Genomic DNA, 24245 nt, shown 5'->3' with positions numbered 1-24245 from the left:
GGAACGTTGAGACAAGGTTGCAAAGCCCAAGCCCCGCCCCTTTCCCCGGGTCTCTCTCTCCCAGGGAAGCTGCAGCAGCAGCAGCAGAAGATGGCTTCCCCTTGCAGCAGCAGAGCCTTGCCCTCCACCTGGAGGCTCTTGCAAAGGCTGGGGCCTTGCCCAGGGCTTGGGGCTCCTTCCCTGGGGCCCAGGCGGGGCTTCTCCTGGTCAGCCTCCGGAGGCTGGGCCAAGAAGGGCCCTGGGAAGCTCCTGGCCCCAGCCTTCGCCTTCCTGGGGGGATCCCTGGGCTTCTGCCAGGCGCTCAGGGCCAGCTTCCACAGCCAGGAGCAGGAGGCAGCAGCTCCAGCAGCTAAGGAGGTGATAGGATAGAGCTCAGGCTTTGGGGATGATGGGGCCTGCAGTTTGGAGAGGTCAGCCATACGTGCCCATAGGGAGACATTGGATACTTGCCCAGTGATTTCCTATGGGCAAGTGTTCCCCTAGGATTCCCTGTGGCAGTGGTTCTCAACCGTGCGTCCTCCAGGCATTTTAGACTTCAACTCCTACAATCCCTGATCATTTGGGCAAGAGGGCTGAGACTTCTGGGAGGTGAAGTCCAAAACATTAGAGGAGCCAAAGGTTGAGAACCACTGCCCTATGGGTAAGTATTCCCCAATGATATCCAAGGGTTCCCCTGTGATTCCCTATGGATCAGTATTCTTCTATGTTTCCCTATGGGCAAGTATTCTCCAATGGCATTTCTGACTCTTAGGGTTTTCTTGGCAAGTCTCTTCAGAGGGGGTTGGCCATTGCCCTCCTCTGAGGCTGAGAGGGTGTGACTTGCCCAGGATGAGGGAAAAGGAGTCATCCAGGGTCACCCAGAGAGCATCTAGACCAGTGTTCCCAAAGGTTGGGACTCCAGATGGGATGGACTACATCTCCCAGCACTCCTGAATGTGGGCCAAGGAAGATGCAGCCTAGGATTCCGCGAAGCAGATTGTCTCTGAACAAAATCCTTTCACATTGCACTCTGCAGTGGCAGCTGTTGGTAGCCTTCTCCTCCATCTTAATCCTTGCAAAAAGCCGTTTCAATTAGTGGCCATGAACTCAGCATGTGACCCACAAACCCGTTAAGCTAATTAGAGTGCTTCCTTTATGGCTGCCCCAACTTACTATGGTGAGGTCCATCTGCATCAGAGAAGGTATGACTTGCCCATGATCACCCAGTGAGTTTCATGATGAGCTGAGATTTGAACCTTGGTCTCCAGAGTCCTAGTCCAACATTTGAACCCCTATGTGACACATATATTGGGGTCTCCTTTTTCTCATACCCAGCTCCCCGAAGGCAGCCTGCAGCTGACCCTCTACCAGTACAAGACCTGCCCCTTTTGCAGCAAAGTCCGGGCTTTCCTTGACTATCACTCTCTGCCGTACGAAATCGTGGAGGTGAATCCGGTCATGAGGCAGGAGATAAAGTTTTCCATGTACAGAAAGGTGCCCATCCTTCTGGCCAACACTGGCAACATCCTGGTAAGTGCCCAAATTGTCCCATAGGCGCCTAGTTTCTTCTTTAAAAAATGAACCAAGGGTGGGGGACTAGTCTTACAGATCTCAGGCATTCATATGTTTGCCTATCCTTGAATGTCCGGGAGTTGGATTAGATGACCCTTATGGCCCCTTCCAGCTCTTGTGATTCTGTGAGGATGGTCTTGATGGCTTCTAAAACTCTGCTATATTTCTTTTTTACATCCCCTCCCAGCAATTGAACGACTCTTCTGTGATCATCAGTGCAATTCAAACCTATCTAATTTCCAGGTAAGGGAAAATTTCTATCTTTTTAGCTTCCTACTATCAGAGGAACCTTTGTTCTGTGTTCTTTGTCATCTGTGTTCCCCAATGCCCTCTTCTTCAAATAGTAGTCCCTCCCCATTTTCTGGAGTTAGGAGCGAAGGACCCCCGTGAATGTGGAAGAATCACAAGTTAATTTTTTTTTACCTAAGAGAACATGTCTCTAGAAATCTCCCAGTCCTCCAGTGCAACTCTATGGTCAACATCTGCTGGAGTTTGACCATACAATCATGCAGGAGGACGTACAAATGCCTAGAGAAGTGTTTTCTCTAGAAACTTCTAGCACAACTCTATGGTCAGCATCCAGCAGAATTGCGCTGGAGGATGTAGAGATTCCTAGAGAGAACACATTAATCAAACCTGCAAATAATCAGAGTTTCTGTGGCTTCAAGCAGCCATTATCTTAGAATCTCTCTTGTTTTCCTTCCCAGGAAGAGTTTGGAAGAGATTGTGTCCTATTATCCGCCAATGAAAGCCCGGAATGAGCGGGGCAAAGAGGTGACGGAGTATGGCAACAAATACTGGCTCATGTTGGACGAAAAGGAAACCCTGTGTGTTTATCCTGTCAAAGATGTGCGGGTGTACGTAGTGCAAAACGAAGCGGCTGCTTCAGGGAGCTGATTCTGGCTGTCACAACATGTCATAATTTCAGTGTGCGAAGAGTATTGGTACCAGGAAAGGTGTTTGTGAGCGATGCTAAAGTGGTGCTAGGGTATTATGCACCTTGACTTGGGGCTGTGGTTGCTGCTGTGCCTCAGGCAGCAAAATATTTTGAGCAGGGTCTGGATGGAAGGTTGTGGATCTGGGCTGGATTTGTCCAGTTTTTGTTTTTTTTTAAGATTAATTGAGTTTGCAATGTGGGAACTCAGGGCAAGAGAAGAGCTCTGGTTTGTATCTTGGTCAGAAACTAATTCAGGGTCCTTTGAGACCCCATAGTATAACATCTCTGCCTTATTTCTCATTTGGGGGGGGGGAGATTTGACTCCATTTCCCAGAATCCCCCAGCCAGGATGGACTAGTAATCCAAAAACGTAACTTTCCCAAGCTCTGCCGTCCCACACAAGCAATTTGCCACCATTCCCTGGCATGCACACATGTATATACACCAATTCTAATGTTTTTCTGGCTTGCCTGTAGGGAGGAGATGAAATGGAGGAAGTGGGCAGATGACTGGCTTGTGCATCTCATCTCGCCCAACGTTTACCGCACCCCTGGCGAAGCCTTGGCGTCTTTCGACTACATTGTACGCGAGGGAAAGTTTGGCCCCGTGGAAGGCCTCTTTGCCAAATACGTGGGAGCTGCTGCTATGTTCATCATCAGCAAGAGGCTAAAGAGCAGGTTGGGACTCCTTACATTAATTCTGGAGGTGTGAGTGTGTCACACTTTAGATACCTTTTGCTTTTGCACAGCTGGACTATTGTTAGTCACACAGCTACAGTAGAGTCAGCAGGTACACGATCCTGCCATTTTCAACCTGCAACTACATTGCATTGTTTACACTTCATTGCACATTATTTACTGCAGCCACAAGGTTGTGAGTTCGATCCCAGGGCTCTAAGGTTGATTCAGACTTCCATCCTTTCATAGATCAGTAAACTGAGTACCCAGATTATAAACTGCTTAGAGAGTGCTGAATTTACTGATAAGTGGCATAGAAATGTAAATGCTATTGCAATCCAACACCAAAAATTTGTGGTCACTCTGAGGTATGCATGGGTTTTTTGTGTGTGTTCATCTGCCAAAAATTAGAAAAGATAGAGATCTCAGGGAAGCTCCTTGAAGTTAGTAGAATGGTACTTCTGCATGTTGAACAACAGTGCCCTCCTTTTTAACATTGAACATCATTATGTGTCTAGTTTTCTTTTTTCAGGTTTTTTTATTACTTAATCCTAGATGGCTGGGTATACATTTTAAATTAACATCCAATTATCTTGTTTTGGAACTCTGTCTAACTCCTATCTAACTCCAAGGGGAAGATGAACGAAGTAAAAAGAATATTGTGGAATATTCAGCTTCTTTCTCTTTCTTCCTTCAGGCATCATTTGCAGGATGACGTGAGGGAAGATTTGTACAAAGCCGCCAACGACTGGGTGAAAGCTGTTGGCAAGCACAGGATGTTCATGGGGGGTGCACAGCCGAACTTGGCGGATTTGGTAAGCACACGGCACAAGGCTTGCTAAAAGAAATACTGGGAAACTAACATTTGCTAGCTGTGCACATGAGCAAGGGCCTAAATACCCTAAAGGCACCAGATCCTGGTCTTGGAAGGTAAGCAGGGTCAGGCATTGCTAGTACTTGGATGGGAAACTACCAACAAATAGGCTTTATTGCCTAAGAAAACCCTATGGGAGAGTTGGGCTGAGACTTGGAAGATCCAGGTTCTAGTTCTCACTGAGCCATGAAATTCACTGGTTGACCATAGGCTAGTCTTTCTCTTTCTTAGCCTGGTCTACCTCATAGGATTGTGATGAGGTTCATATGGGGAGCAAGAGGAGTCATGAATGCTGGTTGTCTCAACTGTTTCTCTCTGCTTGGTCTGCACAGGCTGTGTATGGAGTCCTGCGTGTCATGGAAGGCTTGGAAGCTTTTGATGACATGATGACACACACCAAGATCCAGCCTTGGTACTGTCGGATGGAGGCAGCCATCAGGCAGGGCAAAGTTGCCAACTGACATTGCGCTGCCCCTCAGGTGCCAACCTTCAACCAGTTTGCACAGGACAAGTTTGGAACGCGGTTTTCATTTAAGAACTAAAATGGCGTGGAGCTCCTTAGGTCAAAAAGAACATTAAAAAGAGTGTACGTTGTAGAGCTAGTCGTCGTTTTGGTGGAAGCCGCAGAGCAGCACACAACCAAAGATGTGCACACAACGGTTTGTTGAGAAGCATTAAGGGTGTAAAGGGTGAATGATGACTGTATGGTTGTGGTTTTCCAGACTGTTGTGTATTGGCTGGCGGTCACTTCACATCAAGAGTTGACTTCCAAGTTGCATTTCCAAACCCATGTGTCTTCCTGACAACTTTGACATTGCTGCAAAATATTTTCTTAGTCCTGGAAGAGATGGAAGAAAGAAAGCACTCAGCAAAGAAGGGACTCAGGGCTACAATGGAAAAGAGGCTCAAGTTTGCAGAGTACAGTACAGAGCATCCTTTCCATTATTCACAGCAAGTGGCTCTGAAACCTTTCTTTTGCTGGTCATTCTCAAGCTGTCTGGACTTTCTTTCGCTGGGCTTGCATGGCATTTGGGATTTCTTTGTTATTAGTGGTTAGATCCAGCAAAAAACGGCACGAACAGAGAAGGAATAGTTATCAAACGTTTGTTTTTAAAAGGCGTCCATTTCTGGAATCTGACTCCTTGTCTAGGATAAGGATGTTCTGGGAAGAGAGAAATCTAGTGCATTTGTTCGTCTGTCATAATTCAAAAGGGGATGCTTTCCATGCTACAGAATTTCGACCCAAGCTGCAATTCCTTGTTATAAATTAATATGGCATGCATGGTATTTGCAATATCCGTGTATAAAGTTCTGCAGGTATGTGATAGTTACATGTTACACAGAACGTGTTGTTATATGGAAGCAACTACTGGGTAAGAAATTGTGCATGGAAAATATTTTTCAAAGTGTGTGTGTGTGTGTGTATATATATATATATATATATATACACACACATACACATACACACATATATATACTCTGAGCTCAAACTAGTTTGACTGTCATGGCTCATTTTATAATAGTGAACCTGGGATTTACAGTATTTTTGTGAGTGAATTATAATAGTTTTTTGTGGGTTTTGGGGGCTACGTGGCCATGTTCTAGAAGAGTTTCTTCCTGATGTTTCGCCAGCATCTGTGGCTGGCATCTATGGCATCTTCTAGAACATGGCCACATAGCCCCAAAAAGCCACAAAAAAGTATGGATGCCGGCCATGAATGCATTCGACTTCACAATTATTATAATGTTGATAAAACTGTCCTTGCCTTGGGTCTTTTGAGGGAGTGAAGGATGGAAGGCGGAAATACAGCCATTTTGCAAAATAGATGTGCCTTCTTCCATTTGGTTTGGCTTTGTTCACTCCAGTGGCCCTAAATCAATGATGTGAATCGTGGGTTTCGGGCTACGCATAATTTGGAGTGAGTTTACTCCTGAAATTGTATTGTTTAACTCTTTGAGACTATTTGAAGGCTGTCCAGGACTGGAGTTATGGACCGAATCAAAACATTTTAGTCCTTTCTCTGGTGGAGCTCTGACCTAGCATTTCTGCTTTGGAGATTCAGGCTTTTTTTAAACTACGGATGGAATCATGAGAGTGAATGAGGTTACTTTGGATTGAACTGTTATGAAAGGAAACGGTTCTGCCTTCTTTTTCCCTTCCTGGAGTTTGTAGGGGTCTATGGAGGCTCCAGTGAGGAAAAGCCTGCAGGCGTTGCATTTTTTCCCTTCAGGTCTCAAGAGGGACAGACAAAATTCACAATAAAACGATTTTTGCTGCTTGTTTGTAATCTTGATTTGTGTGTCTTTGTTGACTTGTTTCCACTGGAGGGTTTTCGCCACAATAAAAAGCAATGCTTATTCCTCACATATTCCAAATCCCAGGCCAATGCTTTATTATAAATCAATCAAATAATAAAGTGAGACATTTAGCTTTCTCTCTCAAAGAGCTCTGGAGCCACAACAACAATTAACATTATTAATTAATATTGATGTTATTGAGAGCGCTGGAGCCATAATTAATAATAATAATAATATTGCTGTTGTGGTTCCAGAGCTCTCTGACAGAAGGCTAAATGTCTCACTTTATTATTATTATTAATAATATTCTGTCCTTTTATTATTATTAACAGTTGTTGTTGTGACTCCAGAGCTCTCTGACAGACAATAACAACAATAATAATGTGTTTTTAAATCGGTCTGAAACTGCATTGGTTCTGCAGTGTGTTTTGGACTATTTGACTAGGCCTCTAGGCCTTTAGTAGTAGTAGTAGTAGTCCCCCTCGGCTGGTTGCCATAACAACCGCTTTGCCTCAGGCAGGAACAGCCTTCCGCATCTTGGGAGGGGCGTGTCCGTTGTGACGCCACGCCCCCCTCGGTATTTAAGCGCAGGGGCGGGGCCTTGTGAGCGAGAGAGAGCGCGAGCGAGAGAGGAGGGGGCGTGTCCTGAGGGCGGTGGCGGGCGTTCGAACGGACCAATGGGGGAGCGGCGTGCGGCGTGCCGGAGGCGGAGCCGGAAGTCGCTCTGCGCGTCTTGGAGCCGCTGCAGCTGTTTCTCGGCCAGTCCTTGCGGGCGCTGCCTCTGCGGAGGAGGCCACAGGTTGGGGCTGCGCTCGCCGCTTCCGCTGCACCCTCCTCTTCCTCTTTCGGGGAGCCATGGCAGCGCCGCCTGTAGCCGCCCCAGCTACCGCCGCCTCATCCACAACTTCGAGGAGGTCCTGAGGCGGAGGCTCCGGGGACGAATGAGGGCTTCATGGTGAGAGGGAGGCGCAGGGAGGAAATAGGCCGCGTTGCATTCTGGGAGTTGTAGTCCGCTGCGGTTGCCAGTGCCCCTCTGACAGGGAAGGCTCAGTGGCCCAGAACACACACTGCGGGAATAGCTATCCACTTGAGACCGCCTTAAGTGCCCTGGGTCCGTGCTAGGAATTCTGGGAATGGTAGTTTGTTGTGGCACCTGACAGAGAAGGCTCGGTGTCTCACCCAAAACTACAGTTCCCAGAATTCCCTAGCTCTGAGTTACCAAGGCGACCGGTTGTGGCTGACGCTAAAGGCCTAGGCTCCAAAAACACAATGCAAAAACAATTTTTATTTTAGCTTACACTCTTTCATTTTTATGCTGCTTTTCTCCCCAAAATAATCCACTTTGCGACCACTTTAACTGCCCCGGCTCAAAGCTAGGGAATTCTGGGAACAGTAGTCCTGTGAGACATTTACCCTTCCCCATCAGACTACAATTCCCAGGATTCCCTAGCACTGAGCCAGGGCAGTTAAAGCGGTCTCAAAGTGGATTCTTTCTGGTGTCCTTTAACGGCCGTGGCTCCATGCTGTGAAGTTCCAGGATTTGTAGTTTTGCGAGACATTGCGCCTTCTCCATCTGAGAGATCTGGTGCCACAACAAACTACAGTTCCCAGAATTTCTTGGTAGTTAAAGACACCATCCACACTGCAGAAGTAATCCATTTGGACCCTGCTTTAATTGCCATGGCTCATTGCTACAGAATCCTGGGAAATGTAGTTAATTGTGGCACCAGAGCTCTCTGACAGAGAAGGCTCAATGTCTCACAAAACTACAGATCCCAGAATGCCATGACACTGAGCCAGGGCAGTTAAAGGCACCATCTATACTGCAGAAATAGTCCAGGATGCAAGTATGTTGAATGCTGACATTTCTTCTTTCTGCCTTCCTTGCAGGTTGTCTCCGTCTGTCAGGAGTGGAATAGCTATTACTACCCAAAGAAAAGAATTAACAGATTGTGAAGCACTCCTGGAAATTGTACGTATGCTTAGCCGTAGTAGTAACTCTTACAAGGGAGCCATTGCCATTGCTGGGGGCGGTGGGGTGAGAAGACAGAAATGTATGGCGAGAGTTGTGTATTTCCGGAAGATGGCTGGGCTCCATCCACACTGCAGACATAATCCAGGTTGACACCACTTCAGCTGTTGTGGTTCAGTGTAATTCTGGGAATTGTACTTTTGCGAAACCTTTAGCCGTTTCTGTTGGAGAGCTCTGTGCAAATGCAGCCTTGGAAAAGTTACTCCTTTAGAACAGAGCTCTCCAAATGGGTCTGTGCTGGCTAAAGGATTCTGGGAGCTGTAGTCTAAAAGAGTAACTTATCTAAGCTCTGAGTATGACTCTGAAGGTAGTTGGGGATGTTGCCAAAACAACATGGAGTCACAGAGGAGCATTTATAGTCCATAAGGGTCCCAAACACACTGCAGAAAAATTAATCCAGTTTGAGACCACTTTAACTACCCTGGCTCAATGCTAGGGAATTCTGGGAACTATAGTTTAGCCTCTGTCAGAGAGCTCTGGTGACACAATAAACTAGAGTTCCCAGGATTCCCTGTCACTGAGCCAGGGCAGTTAAAGCCATCTCAAATTGGATTATTTTCTGCAGTGTGTTTTGGGCCATGAAGATAGCTGCTGTGTAGTAAAGTGAGATACAAAATGGTTCCATGTGTCAAAACTTTCATACATATTCATTGTACGAATCTTTATGTGTCGGGAGATGTAGCTGAAGGGAATGTTGTAGGCTATATATGACAAATTAAGAGATATTTACAACAGTGTTTGTACTTTAAGAGTATTTTATGACATGCTTGTTGGGCTTGAAGCGATCCCGTGTCCCCACTACCACCATCCAGGCAGCTGCAGGTTTGTTGTGTTAAAATCTGTGGCCCATGGATTTGTTATTATTTCCAGTGTACTTATTCACAGGTCCTTTTCTCCCCTCTCTGTACTGAATGCCCTCTCCCGCTTCCCGGAGGAGAACCATGAAGAGCCGCTCCACAACTCCCCCTTTGCACGTCCATGTGGATGAAAATACCCCTGTCCATGTCCATATTAAAAAGGGTCAGAAAACACCACCACCTCCACCTGCAAAAGCCCAGGTACGAGTGTGCATCAGGTATCTTCGGTGGCTCTGCTGAGAACGCAGGTGCCCCCAGAAACACCAGTGGAAGCTCAAGACCTGCTTCTATACCGCTTCAGGCACCAGTAAGAGAAAAGCAGGTTAAAGTAGTATGCCTTTGCTCGATGCTTACTCGTTCCTTGTTTAGTCTTTGTGCCTTGGTTCAGAAAATAGGACTTGTGTCATTCACCCATTGTATGTTCCTGAGTGCTTTTCTTTTCCTGATCAAGCACACCCCTTTTATTTAGGACATTGCTCAAGATCAGTTTATTGTGGTATGCCTTTGTTTCCGACTTACAACGACCCTATCGTGGGGTTTTCTTGACAAGATTTGTTCAGTGATGCCTGACTTTTGCCTTCTCCCGAGGCTAAAGGAGTGTGAGTTGCCCAAGTGATCCCATGTGGATTTCCATGGACAAGTGAGGATGTAGCTAACCAAATGACACAACTGGAGAGGTTACGACAGTTGCATCTCATGTCTATTCTCATGTCCCCGAATCTTCAGGCTTAAAAGCTTGCCCAGTCTTGGTTCTATCTGGAAACAGCTTACTCTTTCCTATTCAAGCAACTGTTGCAATCCAGGCATTGAATATAATGAAATCCAATTATATGGCACACCTTCATTCACATGTTTCTAAGATCCATAACCATCTTAGTCTGGATCAGTGTGTGAAGGGATCTTCCAGCACCTTTGGGACTGAGAGAAAGAGGTTTGTACCATAAGGTCTTGTGGGCCGAGTCTGCTTTGTCAGGTGTTTCTTACAGCTAGCGTATCAAAAAAAGAAAGTTGATGATAAGTGCATGCATATTTTGAACAGAAGCCAGTAAGCAATTGAAATCACTTCATTATTAAGTAAATGTGTTTGCAGTCAACCTTTCACTACAACAGGCTTTCCAAGCAAAAGCAAAAAAATGGTAACTATAATGAGACATACTAAAAGACATCCAAAGATCCCTGTATTTGGTACTAAAGAGTAGTGCCTAAGAATGCCTAAATGATCAAATTAATTGTGGCCTACCATCATAGAAGCTTCAGGCCCCTGATAATTCCAGTTGTAGGAATTATAGTGATACAATAGTAGATCATGGGCCACCTTTGCCGCTTGTTCGTAGTCCTCTGCTACACACAGGCCGCCACTCTTCCCTACCACACACTAGGTCTAATTTTCCCAGGGTAACCAAGGCCTTACCTTGCATCATAAGAGACCAAGCAACATGGGTGATGTCACAATGATCCTGAGTGACCCACAACAAAAGCTGCTTTCAGTCTGGTCCCTTACACTCTTGGCTATGTGGTATCTATATTTCTTTTTCCTGAGCATGGTTACTGCGACCGCACTGTGATGTAGAATGTGAAGCTGTTTTCCGTGGTACTGTTTCTTGGAATGACTTGGGAGGGGAGCTGGGGATGAGGGGTTCCTATTCCGTTGCAGAGTTTAGACACAGAAACTGTATGGTCAGACTTCTATAATGTGATGTGCACCCTCCTTTTTTTTTTTTGTCTTCTCCATTCCTGCAGCAAAAGCACAAGCAGAAAATGAAAGGGGATACCGTGAATGTGCGCCGCAGTGTCCGAGTAAAAACCAGAGTCCCCTGGATGCCCCCCGGCAAAACATCTTGCAGAGAGTCATCATACAAGTGGGAGGTAGGGCGACAACAGCCATTTGCCTTGGTAGCCAGCTGGTAGTCTGGTTCATGACACAGTGTCTTGGTTCCTGGTACTGCACCCAGGGAGACCTCAGGAACATTGCCTGCTTTGTTTAAAAAATACGCACACAACAGCACACACTTCACCATGTTGTGTTTTATAAATATATAATATACAAAATGTAAAGCAAATCATTTGGGAGTAGCTTACCTGTTGGTATGGGAAAGACAAACAAGTCCACATACAGAAAAAGCTACCCCGTTTCTTTCAGTCCAGGGATTGGTTGAATTTGAGAGCAATGAAAATTTAATGGGTTCAGGTCTGCAGTTCAAGATAAAATGGAGCGGCATTTATGTGCAAATTGTATGGTGCAGAAAGATCTTTGCACTTAGCGGCACTTCTCAGAATTCCTCTGTGGGAACTGTAGCTCAAAAAAGTTACTCTTTCTAGCTGTACTCAAAAGTAATTGGACAAGAGAATCCCAGCAGCAGTTTCAAAAGGACCAAAGTGCAGTTTGGCAAAACTGGGATAGGGGAGCATGAAGTGGGAGGAAAATAAGCAATATAATCTTGAGGGTATGTGTGTGTGGGGGGGTCTTGGGAACAGGAGATTTTCTTAGATGGATGGATCAGAAAGCCTTCTAAGATGGCTGCATTACGCTTTTGAACCACTTTTTAAAAATTGGAATCCCTGCCCCATCCTCTTCAATTAGGGACCGACCCATCGCCTGGAAATCACTCCTCCAGATTCAGAAAAATTACTGTCAGTGCTTCGCCTGAGTGACCTTTCGACAGAAGAGGAAGACGCCATTCACTGCAAAATGAACAAGTACGAGAAGAAGATCGACAGCTTGCTGAATGTGGTGGGCACGCTGAAAAACGAGGTGAGACCATTGGCGTGGAGATGAGCTGGTTCTCTTGCACCAAGCATGGTTGGGCCCCATGATACTTTTATTCAAGGCTAACATTACCTTGCCTTTGTTAGCCATGACCACCTAGTAAATCAGAATACACTGTGTTGCCTGTTACCTTATACTGCAAATAGAGTGGCCAGGTTTGTCAGGCACCAAAACAGGTGTTTTTTGTGTGTTGAACAGCTAGAGAAGCAGTAAATGAGATGATTTGAGCTAAAGAACATGCTCTGTACCTTCTTATTTGCCCCACATCCTCAAATTTTCCTTGTCCTATAGCTACCTACTGTTTAGAGAGAGAGAGAATTGTTTAAGCTAAAAGGGAAGGGTAACGTGAAAGTGGTGGTGGTAGGGATTAGCTTGCCGGAAAAGCTGTCAGTCTTGGAGCAAACCAAATACCTTTTAAATGTGAATTTACCACTATCCCCAGCCAGCATGCATAGTATGGGATATTATAACCATTGTAGTCCAGCTTATGTAGAAGCTGGCCTGGAGCACTACTCCTAGCAGCTCTCTTTGCTGAACTGTGGGTACAACAAACCCCTCTGTCTATTGAATGAGTTTAGCTGTGTCCTCAGGTAAAAATGCCCAAACGGGACGATGCACGGTGCGTGGCCAAGCGTCTCCTCGAAGAACAGAAGGAAGAGCTGGACGAGGTCACTCAGGAACTAGTTGAGACGGAACATGAGAACACCGTTCTCCGGCGCAATATTGAACGTATGAAGGAAGAGAAAGATCTGAGCATGTAACTGAACTTCTGACTTCCCTTGCTTTAGAGAAAGTGGTGGGGTTTGGATCTTAAGGGAACCCTGGGAAATGCTTTCTGCCTAAATGTCAGTTTATGGGGAACATAGACTATAATTGAAATGTGGGGCTGGGGGGGGTTCTCAAACCAAGAAGGGGCCTTTTTGGTATCTGGGGAAAAGGTGGGAATAATAATAATAAGTAGTAGTAATAGTACATTGCCTTGGTACCTCACTGAGCTTCCTTTGCTGGGTTTGTGTTGAAAATGGAATATCTTAGTCCTGTCCCTTTCTAGAGATGCACAGCCCAGTTGTTCAATCCTTACCTTGCTAGGTTTGAAACGTTTCTTCCTTCCCAGACTCCAGAAGCGGCACTTAATGCACGAAAAGGAGTGCTTGATGTCAAAGCTGGTGGAGGCGGAACTGGATGGAGCGGCGGCTGCTAAACAGATCCAAGCCCTGAAGGACACGATCGGCAAACTGAAATCGGTATGTGTTCAGAGTAGCAGCTTCCCAGATGGGGTGGCTGGCCCTCCCTCAGCTGAGGAGGGCCAGACAAATTGTCAGAAATGGCCTGAGGGGCCTCACTTAGCCTACCCTCTTTGTAGGGTTTTACTGTTTTGATAGCAAATCTAAATGACTTGGTTTCATTGCCCTGCTTCCCCTATTTCCCCGCTCTGTCCTCAATTCTAGGAGAAGCACATGACAGTTTCAGACATCAACACACTCACTAGGCAAAAAGAGCTGCTCTTGCAGAAACTGAGTACTTTTGAAGAAACCAATCGAACTCTTCGGGACTTGCTTCGAGAGCAGCACAGTCGAGAGGTAAGCAGGGGGTCATTTCTGCTTGAATTTTCTCCTGATGGTTAAGCCCTAATTTAACATCTTTCAGTGAATAGTGGAACTGACTCTGGCATTTTCTTTTGGGGGGGGAGAAATAAAGTGTCATATGGAGCACAAAATGGTGGATTTTTCCTTGAATGGAGACCACCCTGCCCTTTATTGATGGATACTGATGGCTCAACGGAAGCCAAGAAACTTCCAAAAGGCGGAGGGGGGCACACAGGAATTTCTTAATAAATAAATACATCTATGGATCTTTCATTTTTTGCTTCTTGTTTTACAGAAAGATTCTCAGAAACTAGCAGAGCAGCAAGCAGCACTCATGAAAAGGCTGACTGATTCAGATGCAGAGAAAGCGGTGAATATAAACCAAAATTCACAGTGTGTTGTGTGTGCTGTGTGTATTTTCCTGCCAGCATATCATTAAGAATTTAAAGATTTTTGCCATTGAAATGTGAGTAACAAGGCTGAGTAACTGCCAGGAAACAACAGGAGGCAAGGCATGAAGGTGTAATTCGGGTATTAATTCCCCAATAAGAAAATGTCCCTCCTTGGGACTGTCAGCTTCAGTTCCCTGATCTGTAAAATGGGAATAAAAGTGCTCCAGTTAGGGCTGTTATAAAGGTAGCTGAGAGATAATTTGTTGCTTTCTTAGACAACGTTTGTCAACATACCTCTAAGGAGTGTCACATATATTTTTCATGGCTACTTTTTCATTCAATAATTACATGACATTAAGAAATGGTGCCTGAGTTTGCTTGCTTTCCTGTATCCCCTTTTCATGTTGTGTTGTCGGTGTTAGATGGTAAGCCTGTGCATAGAGAATATCTTCCTCCTTTTTCTGTTTTGAATTTTTGGGCATCACTTACAAGATACTGCGTAGTGTAGATTATGAATTCTTGCCCAATCTGGCACTGCAGTGGTTTGGATGACAGAGAGATACTTCCATCAATGTGACAGCTCATAAGGTCCTATTGTTAAGGATGCAGCAAAGGATACGGGACTTATCTACATCTCTTATTTCACATCTCATTCCATGTACACACCAGTATTGGCTTCTGAGAAACTACTTCCTTTGTGGCTGTGATTTTTCCCCCCCGTTTGCTTTTTGTTTGTCTTTTCAGCAATTGGTAAAGAAGTTACAAGATAAAGAAAAGGAAGTTGATGAGCTAATGGTTCAGATACAGACAGAAAAGGTAAGCTTGGGTAATTTGCTTCCCTAGGTAAAAGTTTTGGGATTTGGCTTCCTTGCTTTAGAATCATCCCTATTGCAACATGTCTGTATGCACACACATGTATATAAATGATATAAGAAGCCAAACTTCCACCTTTCTGTTCTCTTGTCTGTTTGCACCCCTATTCTAGGACCAAGCCAAGACCGCTGCTGAGCTCACAAAATCTATGGAAGCTGTGCGGGGACATTTGCAGGCACAGCTGCGCAATAAAGAAGCCGAGAATCACCGCTTGGGCATCCAGATCCGGGTACAGCTCTTTGTGCTCTTGAGTGGCAGAGACCCATAGCTAAGATTGCAATGAGACCAGGTGGCACCGTGAGTTGTACCAGTTCCAAGACGGCAGGTGGAGATAAAATATCATTAAAATTAGCACATTAAGGTGGAAAGCTGAAGCTTTACTCCACTGCGGTGCTTCTTTATTATACTCAAGGAACTTTTAGGAGTATTAAAAAGAAAAGTGGCTCCTTGCATATTCGCTGTCTGAAGTGGTATGGTTCATTTTGCTAGTTGTTCTATCACCTTATTTTGCTGCATGTGTAGATTAGAGCTGACCCCCAAAATAGATTGTGTGGGTTGTGGATGGGGAAGGGAAATAGGTCTGCTTGTATCTTGGCTTCTGTGGATACTGCAGTTCCTAGCAGAACTCTCTTGGTTTTGATGAATAATAGACAGCTTTGAAATCCATCTGGTGGTAATACAGACCAAGAGGGACCAACAGCTTCACTTGCTTTTAAGGCAGGGTATTTTTAAAAACACGTTGAGGAAGTTGACTGTCTTAAATGCCCATTTAATCTATTTGAGAGCCTTGAGTGCCATCTTGTTGCCTTCCTTCCAGAATCTGGAACGTGTTGCGGCTCAACATAAGGCCGAAGTGGAGAACATCATGGAACAGCTGAAGGAGCTAAAGGCAAAGGGAGAGCGGGACAAGGAGGGCCTGAAAAATGCCATAAAAGCACAGAAAGAGCGAGCAGAACGGAGCGAAGAATATGCTGATCAGCTGAACGCCCAGCTAGCGGAAAAGGTAAGGGTTGCTCTGGCCATCCTCACAAACTGGGCATTTGTTTTTCTTGCTTCTCAGTTGTGGATATCCTCCCCCAGCTGTCTCTTTATGTACTTTTGGATACTAGTAATAAAGACTGAAGTCACATCTGTATCTTGCTAATATTTCAGCTGCTTCAGGGATGTGATTCAGAATCTTAGTTTTCAGAACTTAAAAAGCAATTAAGCAATTCTGTTTTTTTAAAAAGCACATGGTTCAGACACATTTAAAACATAATTAAAAGTGTAGAAGTCCAGCACACTACCTTCAAAACGCTCTTGTGCTACATGATTTAGGATTCAAAGGCCTGCCTAAATACTAAGCACATGTATATGCACAGGGCACTGTGAAGTTGATTTACTTTCACCCATCTTATGGTTAATATAGTGTCAGCTCAGGATCAGTTCCTGTTCTCTGTGGCAAATGATGCCATTGTACTTCCTACCGCCTGACTTATTTCATCTTGCATGCTCGGCAGGATACCTATGTTGCGGAGGCCTTGTCTACATTGGAGTCTTGGAGAAACCGCTACAACCAAGTGGTGAAAGACAAAAGTGACCTGGAGGTCGAGATAGTGATGTTGAACAGGTATGAACTGCACTGAGGTTTGGGAATAGCTTAAGGAGTTGGTTCCTGGAGCAACAAGAAGCTGGCTTGCCCTTATAAGACATGTTTTGTTGTGTTTAGGCTTGAGTACGATGCTTTTTGTGGGCTGCCCTTGAAGGTATGGTTTAATAACTCTATTTGGTAGACCTAGGCATTTGAATTATGTGACATCCCTTCCAAAGTAGTTATGCCTATGGTTTATCCATTTGTGGCCCCATTTTAAGGTTTTCTCCTACTTTTTCCACATGATAGGCTCTAAGGACCTCAAGGTGGTGCTTAGGGTTCTGCTTCATCCCACCCTAATTTTATATTCACAACTCAGAGATAGCAACTATCTGAAGGTCATGTAGAGAGTTTTCCATCTGAATTTGAGCTTCCTCTGACACGCTTACCTGAGTATATTCAGCTGGGTATCTTCCAGATGTTTTGGGTTATATCTGCTGTAATCCCTTGCCTTTGACCAGGCTGGCTAGAGCTGATGTGGATTGTAATTCCAAACATCTAATTGGTTACCTGGTTGCTCTCTTTGAGAACTTGATGATGCCCGATGGTTTTGAGATGCTCCACATATGTAAAAGCCTATTTTGTGTTGAAGTTGTGTCTCCCTCCCTTTCATATTCGGTAATGCTTCATTTCCCTCTGCTTCATGCCAGCCGTATTTCAGACCTGGTGGATCAGCAAGCTGCTATGGAGGACAAGATGCGGGAAGACAGGGATGCTTTGGTTGACAAGCTCCACAAGCAAGTCACGGAGAGCACTTCCTTCAAAATTGAGAATGAGAGGTTGAAGGTCAGTAGAGAAGCCAGAGGGATCCCAGAGATGGTACAGGACAGGGAGGGACCTTTTCAGCATGTAAGATGTGTGATGATTCCCATCATCTCCAGCCAGCATGGCTATTGGTCAGAAGTGATGGAGAGGTGGTATTCAACAGAAACCCATGTCAATATGTGTTAGTGGCCTATCAGGAACACCAGTTCACCAGTTGAACTAAACTGGGCACAGAAGGTATTTCATTTAACATCCTTTAATTTCAGAAGAGCAGGGAGATGATTCATCGGAGATTCATGCTCAGATAGAATATAAACACTGTTGACGTTCATTGCAACCAGACCATCTCTAACACTGTCCCTTGTCTTGTGGTTCTTACAGAATAGCATGATACCAGTGGAGGAGAGGATGAATGAAGCGCAGAAAGAAATAACAAAACTCAAAGCCTCCCTCAAGAATTATGAAGGCCTGATTGAAACCTACAAGAATCAGGTATGGTACCCTGGGCCCCTTTGCGGTCATCCCTTCTTCATGTGCCCAATTCTGTTGAACCAAAGCCCAAAGATTTTATTAGTAGGTCAGATCTGTCTCTTGGTTTTCAGGTGTTCTTGGCTGTTCGTAAGCCTGTTTCTTAGCAAGTTACATGGGTCTCTTATGTTGTGCCTAGGTGGTGAAAACACGAATGGAGGCTGATGAGGTGACTGTGAAACTGGAACAGTGTGACAAAGAGAACAAAGCACTGAAAGAGGAAATGAGCAAGGAAATTGAGAATGTAAGTGTTTGGGCCAAATTGTTGCTGAATGGCGCAAACTGGGAGGGTCCTCTGTTTCTCTTCTTTTTATAATTATGGAAGGGGCATATCCAACTCTATTTCTAACTGCCATGATCTCAGTTTCTACCTGGTTTTATCTCTGTCTCTGACTGACCCTTCCCATATTTCTACCTGGACTCTACAATATATCCTCCCCTCTGGCTCCTCTCTGATACTCCGCAAGTCGTAATTGGCTGGCTCTACCTAGACTTGCCCAGCTTCTTGTTTCACAGGTGCCACTTTACCTAAAATGCACAACTTTATTGCTATACTGATGGAGCGTCCTGTGTTTCCGTCTTTAGGCTCGTAAGCAGTTCCAGAACCAGGTTGCTGAGTTGGAAAAGCTTCCTGAGATCTTGAGGATCACTGAGACCAAACTGGCTGAGTGTCAGGATCAGCTCAAGAGTTATGAGAAGAAGAACATGGACCTGTCAGCCATGATTACGGACCTCCGCCAGCGGGTAAGGGACTGGCAGAAGACGCCCACGCGAACCTCAAGCCGGGGACCAAAATGAGCCACCTTTAGCATCAGGAAAGTGCAATCTCTTGTCTCTTGTCTCGTCTCTCTTTGAAATGATTAAAACAACTGCACTGCCAAATAAATGGATGCGTGGCATATCTTTCTTTTTGCTATTCATATTATCCCCAAGTTTGCTGCCGAGCTTCCTTCATGCATGCTTTCTGCAGGGTCTTGTCTATTGTTAAGGTTTATCAGCTCCCTTCGTTCTTGTGGCTCTGTTTTTATTCACTGAATTGGTCCTTGTTGCGAGTCTGTAGATAACTAAAATCCTGACACACCATGCAGAATCCCAAGAGCACTTGCTGTTTGAATCAGGGAACAATAAGTTTTTAGCTCTGCTGACTGAGGAGAAAGCTCAGTGGCCAAGCAGTGTGAGATCAGAGCGCTCTTCCAAGAATGTTTGCACAGTCTGGCATATTTGGCATAACTGATTCTATTCTTAGTATGGAGTGATAAGATACTGGGCTAGCATGTGAAAATTCCCCTCTGAGAGTAGAACTCTCCCTCCATTGATAAATAAAATATAGTAAAGATGAGAAAACTGAAGTTCTTGGGATGTTGAATGTTGTGCCCAAATCAGTTTCTGAACCTCAGCAGGTCAAGTACAAATGTATGCAATTCAATATGTATACTGCAAGTGCCTCCAAAGTTCTTTTAGAAAGCAAAAGATCTAGTGCTGATTTGCTTCCAGTTATTAAAATCAGGGAAGCTGGGAAGGTTATCTTTGTACATTGTCCTGTAAACTGCTCTGCAGGATTGTTGGTCATCTAAGCTTCACCTCCATGCATTTTGGGGCTCTGAATTTACACCTGCCAGGTGTGTTCCTTGAATGCCTGGCACCAGGCAATTGCTTTTCGTTCCCTGTAAACTTCAAATGTGCTGTTTTGGGAGAGCCCCTGCATCCTTTTACTTTGCCCCATAAGCCATTTTCTATCTATTCCTGCACCGCTTGCCTCAATCTGTGTGCTTCGCTTTGCTTGCAGGTGGCTGGCAGCTCTTCTGTATGATGCTGAGAAGAAACTATTTCATGCTGGATAAAAATTAGCCCTAAAAAGGGCCCAATACTTGTAAATCAGAAGGTGCCAGGACTCAACCGTGCCCAGCATCCTCTCTCTGACGGGATAGACCTCCATCATAATTCAGAGCACTCATGGGGACAGGCTAGTTAAAGGGTAACTTAGTAGTGGAGCAAAATACATTGTGAGCCAGAGAATCTCTTTATTCTTACCCTATCTGTCTCAAGTCTACAGCCTGAGACTGAAAGCAGATCATGGTAGAAAGCACCACTGAGTCCTGGTTCCACTTGGGTGCTGGACACAGTAGCTTTGCCTACTCCTTTATGCCTCCTTCTTTTTCAACAAGTCTTTCCTGTTTCCCTGGGAAGCACAGATGGCAGAGGCCTTCTTCACGGAAAAGGGGGAGCCCCCAGATCTGGCTCTTGTTCTTGGGTCCCTGGTATTCCTTAAAACAATTTACACGGTTCACGCTTGTTTTCCTTTTTGCCTTTTCCATTTTAGATTGAGCTCCAGGGAGACAAGATGGAGGTGACGAGAGAAAAATATCAGTTGGCCCAAGAAGAGAACAAACAACTGGTCCACAAGCTGGAAGAGATGGAGAGGTTAGAGAGTGTAGTGGAATCTGAGCTCATACTGTAGGAACATTTGCCCACTAGATCACAACTGTTGCACAAGGTTCGGATTTGAAACTGAGAAAGTGTTGTCATGGCCATGACTGTGGTAGTATTGGGAAAACTAAAAAGGAAGCTCTCAGATCTGTTCTCCTACAGAGGAAGGCTGACCACAACAGTGACAGTGGTTTCTCTCAGATACCTGTCGGAGGCCAGCCAGTTCATTTTCTTTCCCAGTTGACTTGAATTTATGTGTGTGTGTGTGTATATATATATATATCTTGTTTTATGGTTCTTACTTAGGAAACTTGAAGCAACAAGCAGCCAGAACATCGAATTCCTGCAGGTCATTGCCAAAAGAGAGGAGTCAATCCATCAGTCCCAAATGAGGCTTGAGGAGAAGACCCGGGAATGTGGCTCTTTAGCCCGTCAGCTGGAGATGGCTATTGACGATGCCAAGAGGCAGGTGGGTATCTCCCTCTCTTGGCCAGGAGAATTGCTGTGTGTATGTGTGTATCAGGTGGTGGAGGAATGCTGTGTGTTGAATGTTTTCTGACCTTCCAAAAGTTGAGATCAGACTACCACTGTTACCAGTCTCCTTTCCAAAGAGGAATCTTGGCTCCCCTCTCCCCCAAAATCAAACTCATTCTTTCTGCCTTGCTGCAGTTGGAGCAAACAAGAGAGCGAGCCGCAGCAAGGGAACGAACAGCACAGTCCAAGATTCTGGATTTGGAGACGCAGCTGAGCAGGACAAAGACAGAAATGAATCAGTTGCGACGGAACAAGGATGACGTGAGTGCTGGGCAGAAGCAGGGACTCCTCCTTTGAAAAAAGCCGCTTTGGTCCAGCAAATGGAATGAGATTCTCAGCTTCAGAGATTTGGGCAGTTAGATTTCATACCGCCCCTAACGAAGGACATTGAAATACATTTAAGCCGAAACGCATTGAGCTGTTTCCAAAGTAAAACAGCCATCTATTGAGCACATAGATATCTTAGAATAAGGAATGAATAGACCTTATCTTCTGACTGTGTCATTCTTTGCTTTGCCTAGCAATCTCCTACTCTGGTTGGGAAATGTTGTACTGGTGACATTGATGTGGTAATGATGTGTTTGAATCCTTTGTGTCTTTCCACAGGCAGAACATAGATACCAAAGCCGCCTCCAGGACCTGAAGGATCGTCTTGAACAGTCGGAGAGCACCAACCGCAGCATGCAAAACTACGTCCACTTCCTCAAGTCTTCTTACGCCAATGTCTTTGGAGACAGTGCCTTGACAAGCTCCCCCATCCGCCCTCGGTCTCCCCTGTGATCGAACCCTTTCCCCTAAGCCTCTGATCCTCTCTTCTTACAGGCTCAGTTGGGTGGGGGCCTCTTTCGAAGCCATATCTGACTCTGCCATCTGTTACTTTTGGAATGGCAGGGACATCTTTTACTCAGGCAGGCTGCACCACAGGCTTATAGGATGGGCAGAGAGAGAGGTGCCGGGCACATTTTACCTTCCCTAGTCTTCTAGTGCCTTAACACAGGTTACATCTTTTGCGAGTAACCTGCAGGTTTGTAATTCAGCCTGTATTTTTAAAATGGGTGTTTTGTCAGTGCTTTTGTCCAAGTTTTGTTTATTAATGTTTTTAAACAAAAAAAACAAATAAAATTCATAACAATCATACATGAAGTAAAAGAGTACAATAATCTTATAGAAATTCCAACTTATATTACTCCCCACTTCACTTCCTCCCACCTATCATACCCGTTCCCCTTCCCTCCCCCATCCCTTCCATTCAAACTTCATTCACTACTTCCCTATCATCAGAACCCTTATATTCAAAACCTGTTACTCTAATTATCTGAAATGAAATACTAAACTCGATTCATCAGACCTTTACAATTGTATTACAGTATCAATCTTCAAAAAGTAGTCACATAGGCAATCTTATATTCTTCACCCTAATCTCATCATTCTAATTAATTTCGAAGCTCGTAACTTGGAGTCATTACAATTCAACATTATTAGGATATTTCCCAATTCGTAACTAATTTATATAATTAATATATGTAATATATATAATTAATCAAGTTTCTTTGCAAACACACGAAGAAATTTTTTATCTCATATTAAATTTGCTGTCTCTCCTCAAGAGTCTTGAAAATATTTAAGCACTTTCTCCCAGTCTTCTAAAAAGAAATTTGATGGCTCATTTCTTAGACCTCTGGAAAGCTTATCCATTTCCATCATGTCCATGAGTTTAAGTCTCCAGTCTTCCTTCGTTGGGACTTCTTTTAGCTTCCATCTCTGGGCGTAGACTATTCTTGCTGCTGATATCATGTAAAATAAAGTTGTTTTTTTTTCAATTTCCAAATCAATTATATTAAGCAGAAAGATTTCAGGAGAAAACTTAAGCGAAACAGAGATTGACTTCTTAATTTCAAAATAAATCATTTTCCAAAATTGCATTGCTTTTTTACACGTCCACCACATATGATATAATGTACCTTGGACCAATTCACATTTCCAACATAGGTCACTACAATTCCCATAAATTTTACTAATCATTTTTGGGGTCAAATACCAGCGGAAGAAGATTTTATAATAATTCTCCTTCACACTTTGACTGCATGTATATTTTAGTCTTCTATTCCATGTATATTCCCATTGTTCTAATTGTATAGGGAAACCAAAATTTTGAGACCATTTGATCATATTGTCCTTTATAATCTCCTCCTCCATATCATATTTCAAAATACATTTGTAAAATCTAGACAGAGGGGATTTCTTGTTTGACATGATTTTGCGTTCTAAGTCTGAATCTGGCTTACTAATGCCAACTTGTCTCTTGTCCATTAACAAGCGTTCCCTTAACTGTCTGTAGAAAAACCACGTAATATTTCTATTCTTTTCAATCAATTTCTCCTGAGGTAATATCTCATATCCAGAACTGCCCATTTGTACTAAATCCTCATATAGCAACCAATTTCCCTCTTCCATAATATTGAATTTAAAGAAAGCTTCATGTGGGGAAACCCAAAGGGGAATTTCGGTGCTAATTCTTTTCTTGTATTTTTTCCATACTTTCAACAGAGGATATCTCAAAACATGATTATTAAAGTCTAGGTTCACCCTCTCTTTATCATAAAAGAGATACGCATGCCAGCCAAATCGTAGGTTCGTACTTTCTAAACTTAACATATCCTTATCCTTTAGAGTTACCCAATCTTTTATCCATGTTAGACAAGTTGCCTCAAAGTAAAGCTTAAGATTTGGTAGAGCAAGACCACCTCTTTCTTTGGCATCTTGTAAATATTTCATTTTAACTCTGGCCTTTTTCCCTTCCCAAACAAATTTTTGAAGGCTCTTTTGCCATTCTAGAAAGGGTTTATCATTTTTAATAATCGGAATAGATTGAAAAAGAAACAAAAATTTGGGGAGAACGTTCATTTTTAATACTTCTATTCTTCCCAAAAAAGATAGATCCAAGTTGTTCCAAGATATCAAATCTTTTTTAACTTTTTGCCACAGTTTTTCGTAATTATTAGGAAATAATTCAGAGTTCTTGTTGGAAACACAAATGCCCAAATATCTAACTTTACTATTTATTTTGAAACCCGTAGTCCGCTCTAGTTCTTTTCCTTGAGTTGCACTTAAATTTTTAACTATTATTGCTGTTTTTCCACTGTTTATTTTCAGGCCTGATATTGATTCAAAAGTTTTAAATTCTCTTAATAATTCTTTAGAATCATTTATTGGATCGCTAATAGTGACTAACAAGTCATCGGCAAAAGCTTTCACTTTATGTTCTGTCCCTTTAATCTTAATGCCTTTTATTTTTGTATTTTTTCTCAAGTTTTGCAAAAATGTTTCCATTACTAATACAAAAAGAAGGGGGGACAGTAGACACCCCTGTCTCGTCCCTTTACAAACATTGAATGCTTCTGTTATCTCACCATTTATACTTAGTCTAGCAAATTGTTTCTGATAGATAGCCTGGACCCAATAAATACATTTATCTCCCAAATTAATATTTTTTGTAACTAACCATAATAGTTTCCAC

General features: G+C 43.9%; 2 protein-coding genes across 7 annotated transcripts; both read left to right on the top strand.

Annotated features, from left to right (window-relative positions):
- Positions 1-90: 90 nt before the first annotated feature.
- PTGES2 (prostaglandin E synthase 2) lies at positions 91-6378 on the top strand. The gene is made up of 7 exons (XM_089536837.1): positions 91-357; positions 1315-1509; positions 1739-1794; positions 2259-2408; positions 2965-3165; positions 3863-3980; positions 4372-6378. The coding sequence occupies exons 1-7, from the start codon at positions 91-93 to the stop codon at positions 4498-4500; spliced, it is 1116 nt and encodes a 371-aa protein (XP_089392963.1). The 3' UTR covers positions 4501-6378.
- Positions 6379-7014: 636 nt separating this feature from the next.
- Positions 7015-22312, top strand: ODF2 (outer dense fiber of sperm tails 2). 6 transcript variants are annotated; one of them, XM_089534772.1, is made up of 20 exons: positions 7015-7292; positions 8228-8309; positions 10967-11092; positions 11808-11978; positions 12584-12750; positions 13108-13237; positions 13442-13573; positions 13875-13949; positions 14716-14787; positions 14957-15073; positions 15662-15847; positions 16344-16453; positions 17125-17260; positions 17621-17731; positions 17907-18011; positions 18353-18511; positions 20088-20188; positions 20501-20663; positions 20864-20989; positions 21335-22312. In XM_089534772.1, exons 1-20 carry the CDS (start codon positions 7015-7017, stop codon positions 21506-21508), a joined length of 2721 nt encoding a protein of 906 aa, XP_089390898.1. In that variant the 3' UTR covers positions 21509-22312. The 6 variants fall into 6 exon arrangements, with proteins under 6 accessions (XP_089390898.1, XP_089390897.1, XP_089390902.1 ...); XM_089534771.1 differs by having other exon boundaries at positions 12572-12750; XM_089534776.1 differs by lacking the exon at positions 7015-7292 and adding an exon at positions 9307-9427 and having other exon boundaries at positions 8227-8309; positions 12572-12750.
- Positions 22313-24245: the final 1933 nt, after the last annotated feature.

This window comes from Sceloporus occidentalis, unplaced genomic scaffold (assembly GCF_023333645.1).
Source record: "Sceloporus occidentalis isolate IW3139 unplaced genomic scaffold, rSceOcc1.0.p SCAF_8, whole genome shotgun sequence".
Lineage (NCBI taxonomy): Eukaryota > Metazoa > Chordata > Lepidosauria > Squamata > Phrynosomatidae > Sceloporus > Sceloporus occidentalis.
The sequence above is the reverse complement of the archived record's forward strand: the minus strand, read 5'-3'. Positions and strand labels throughout refer to the sequence as shown.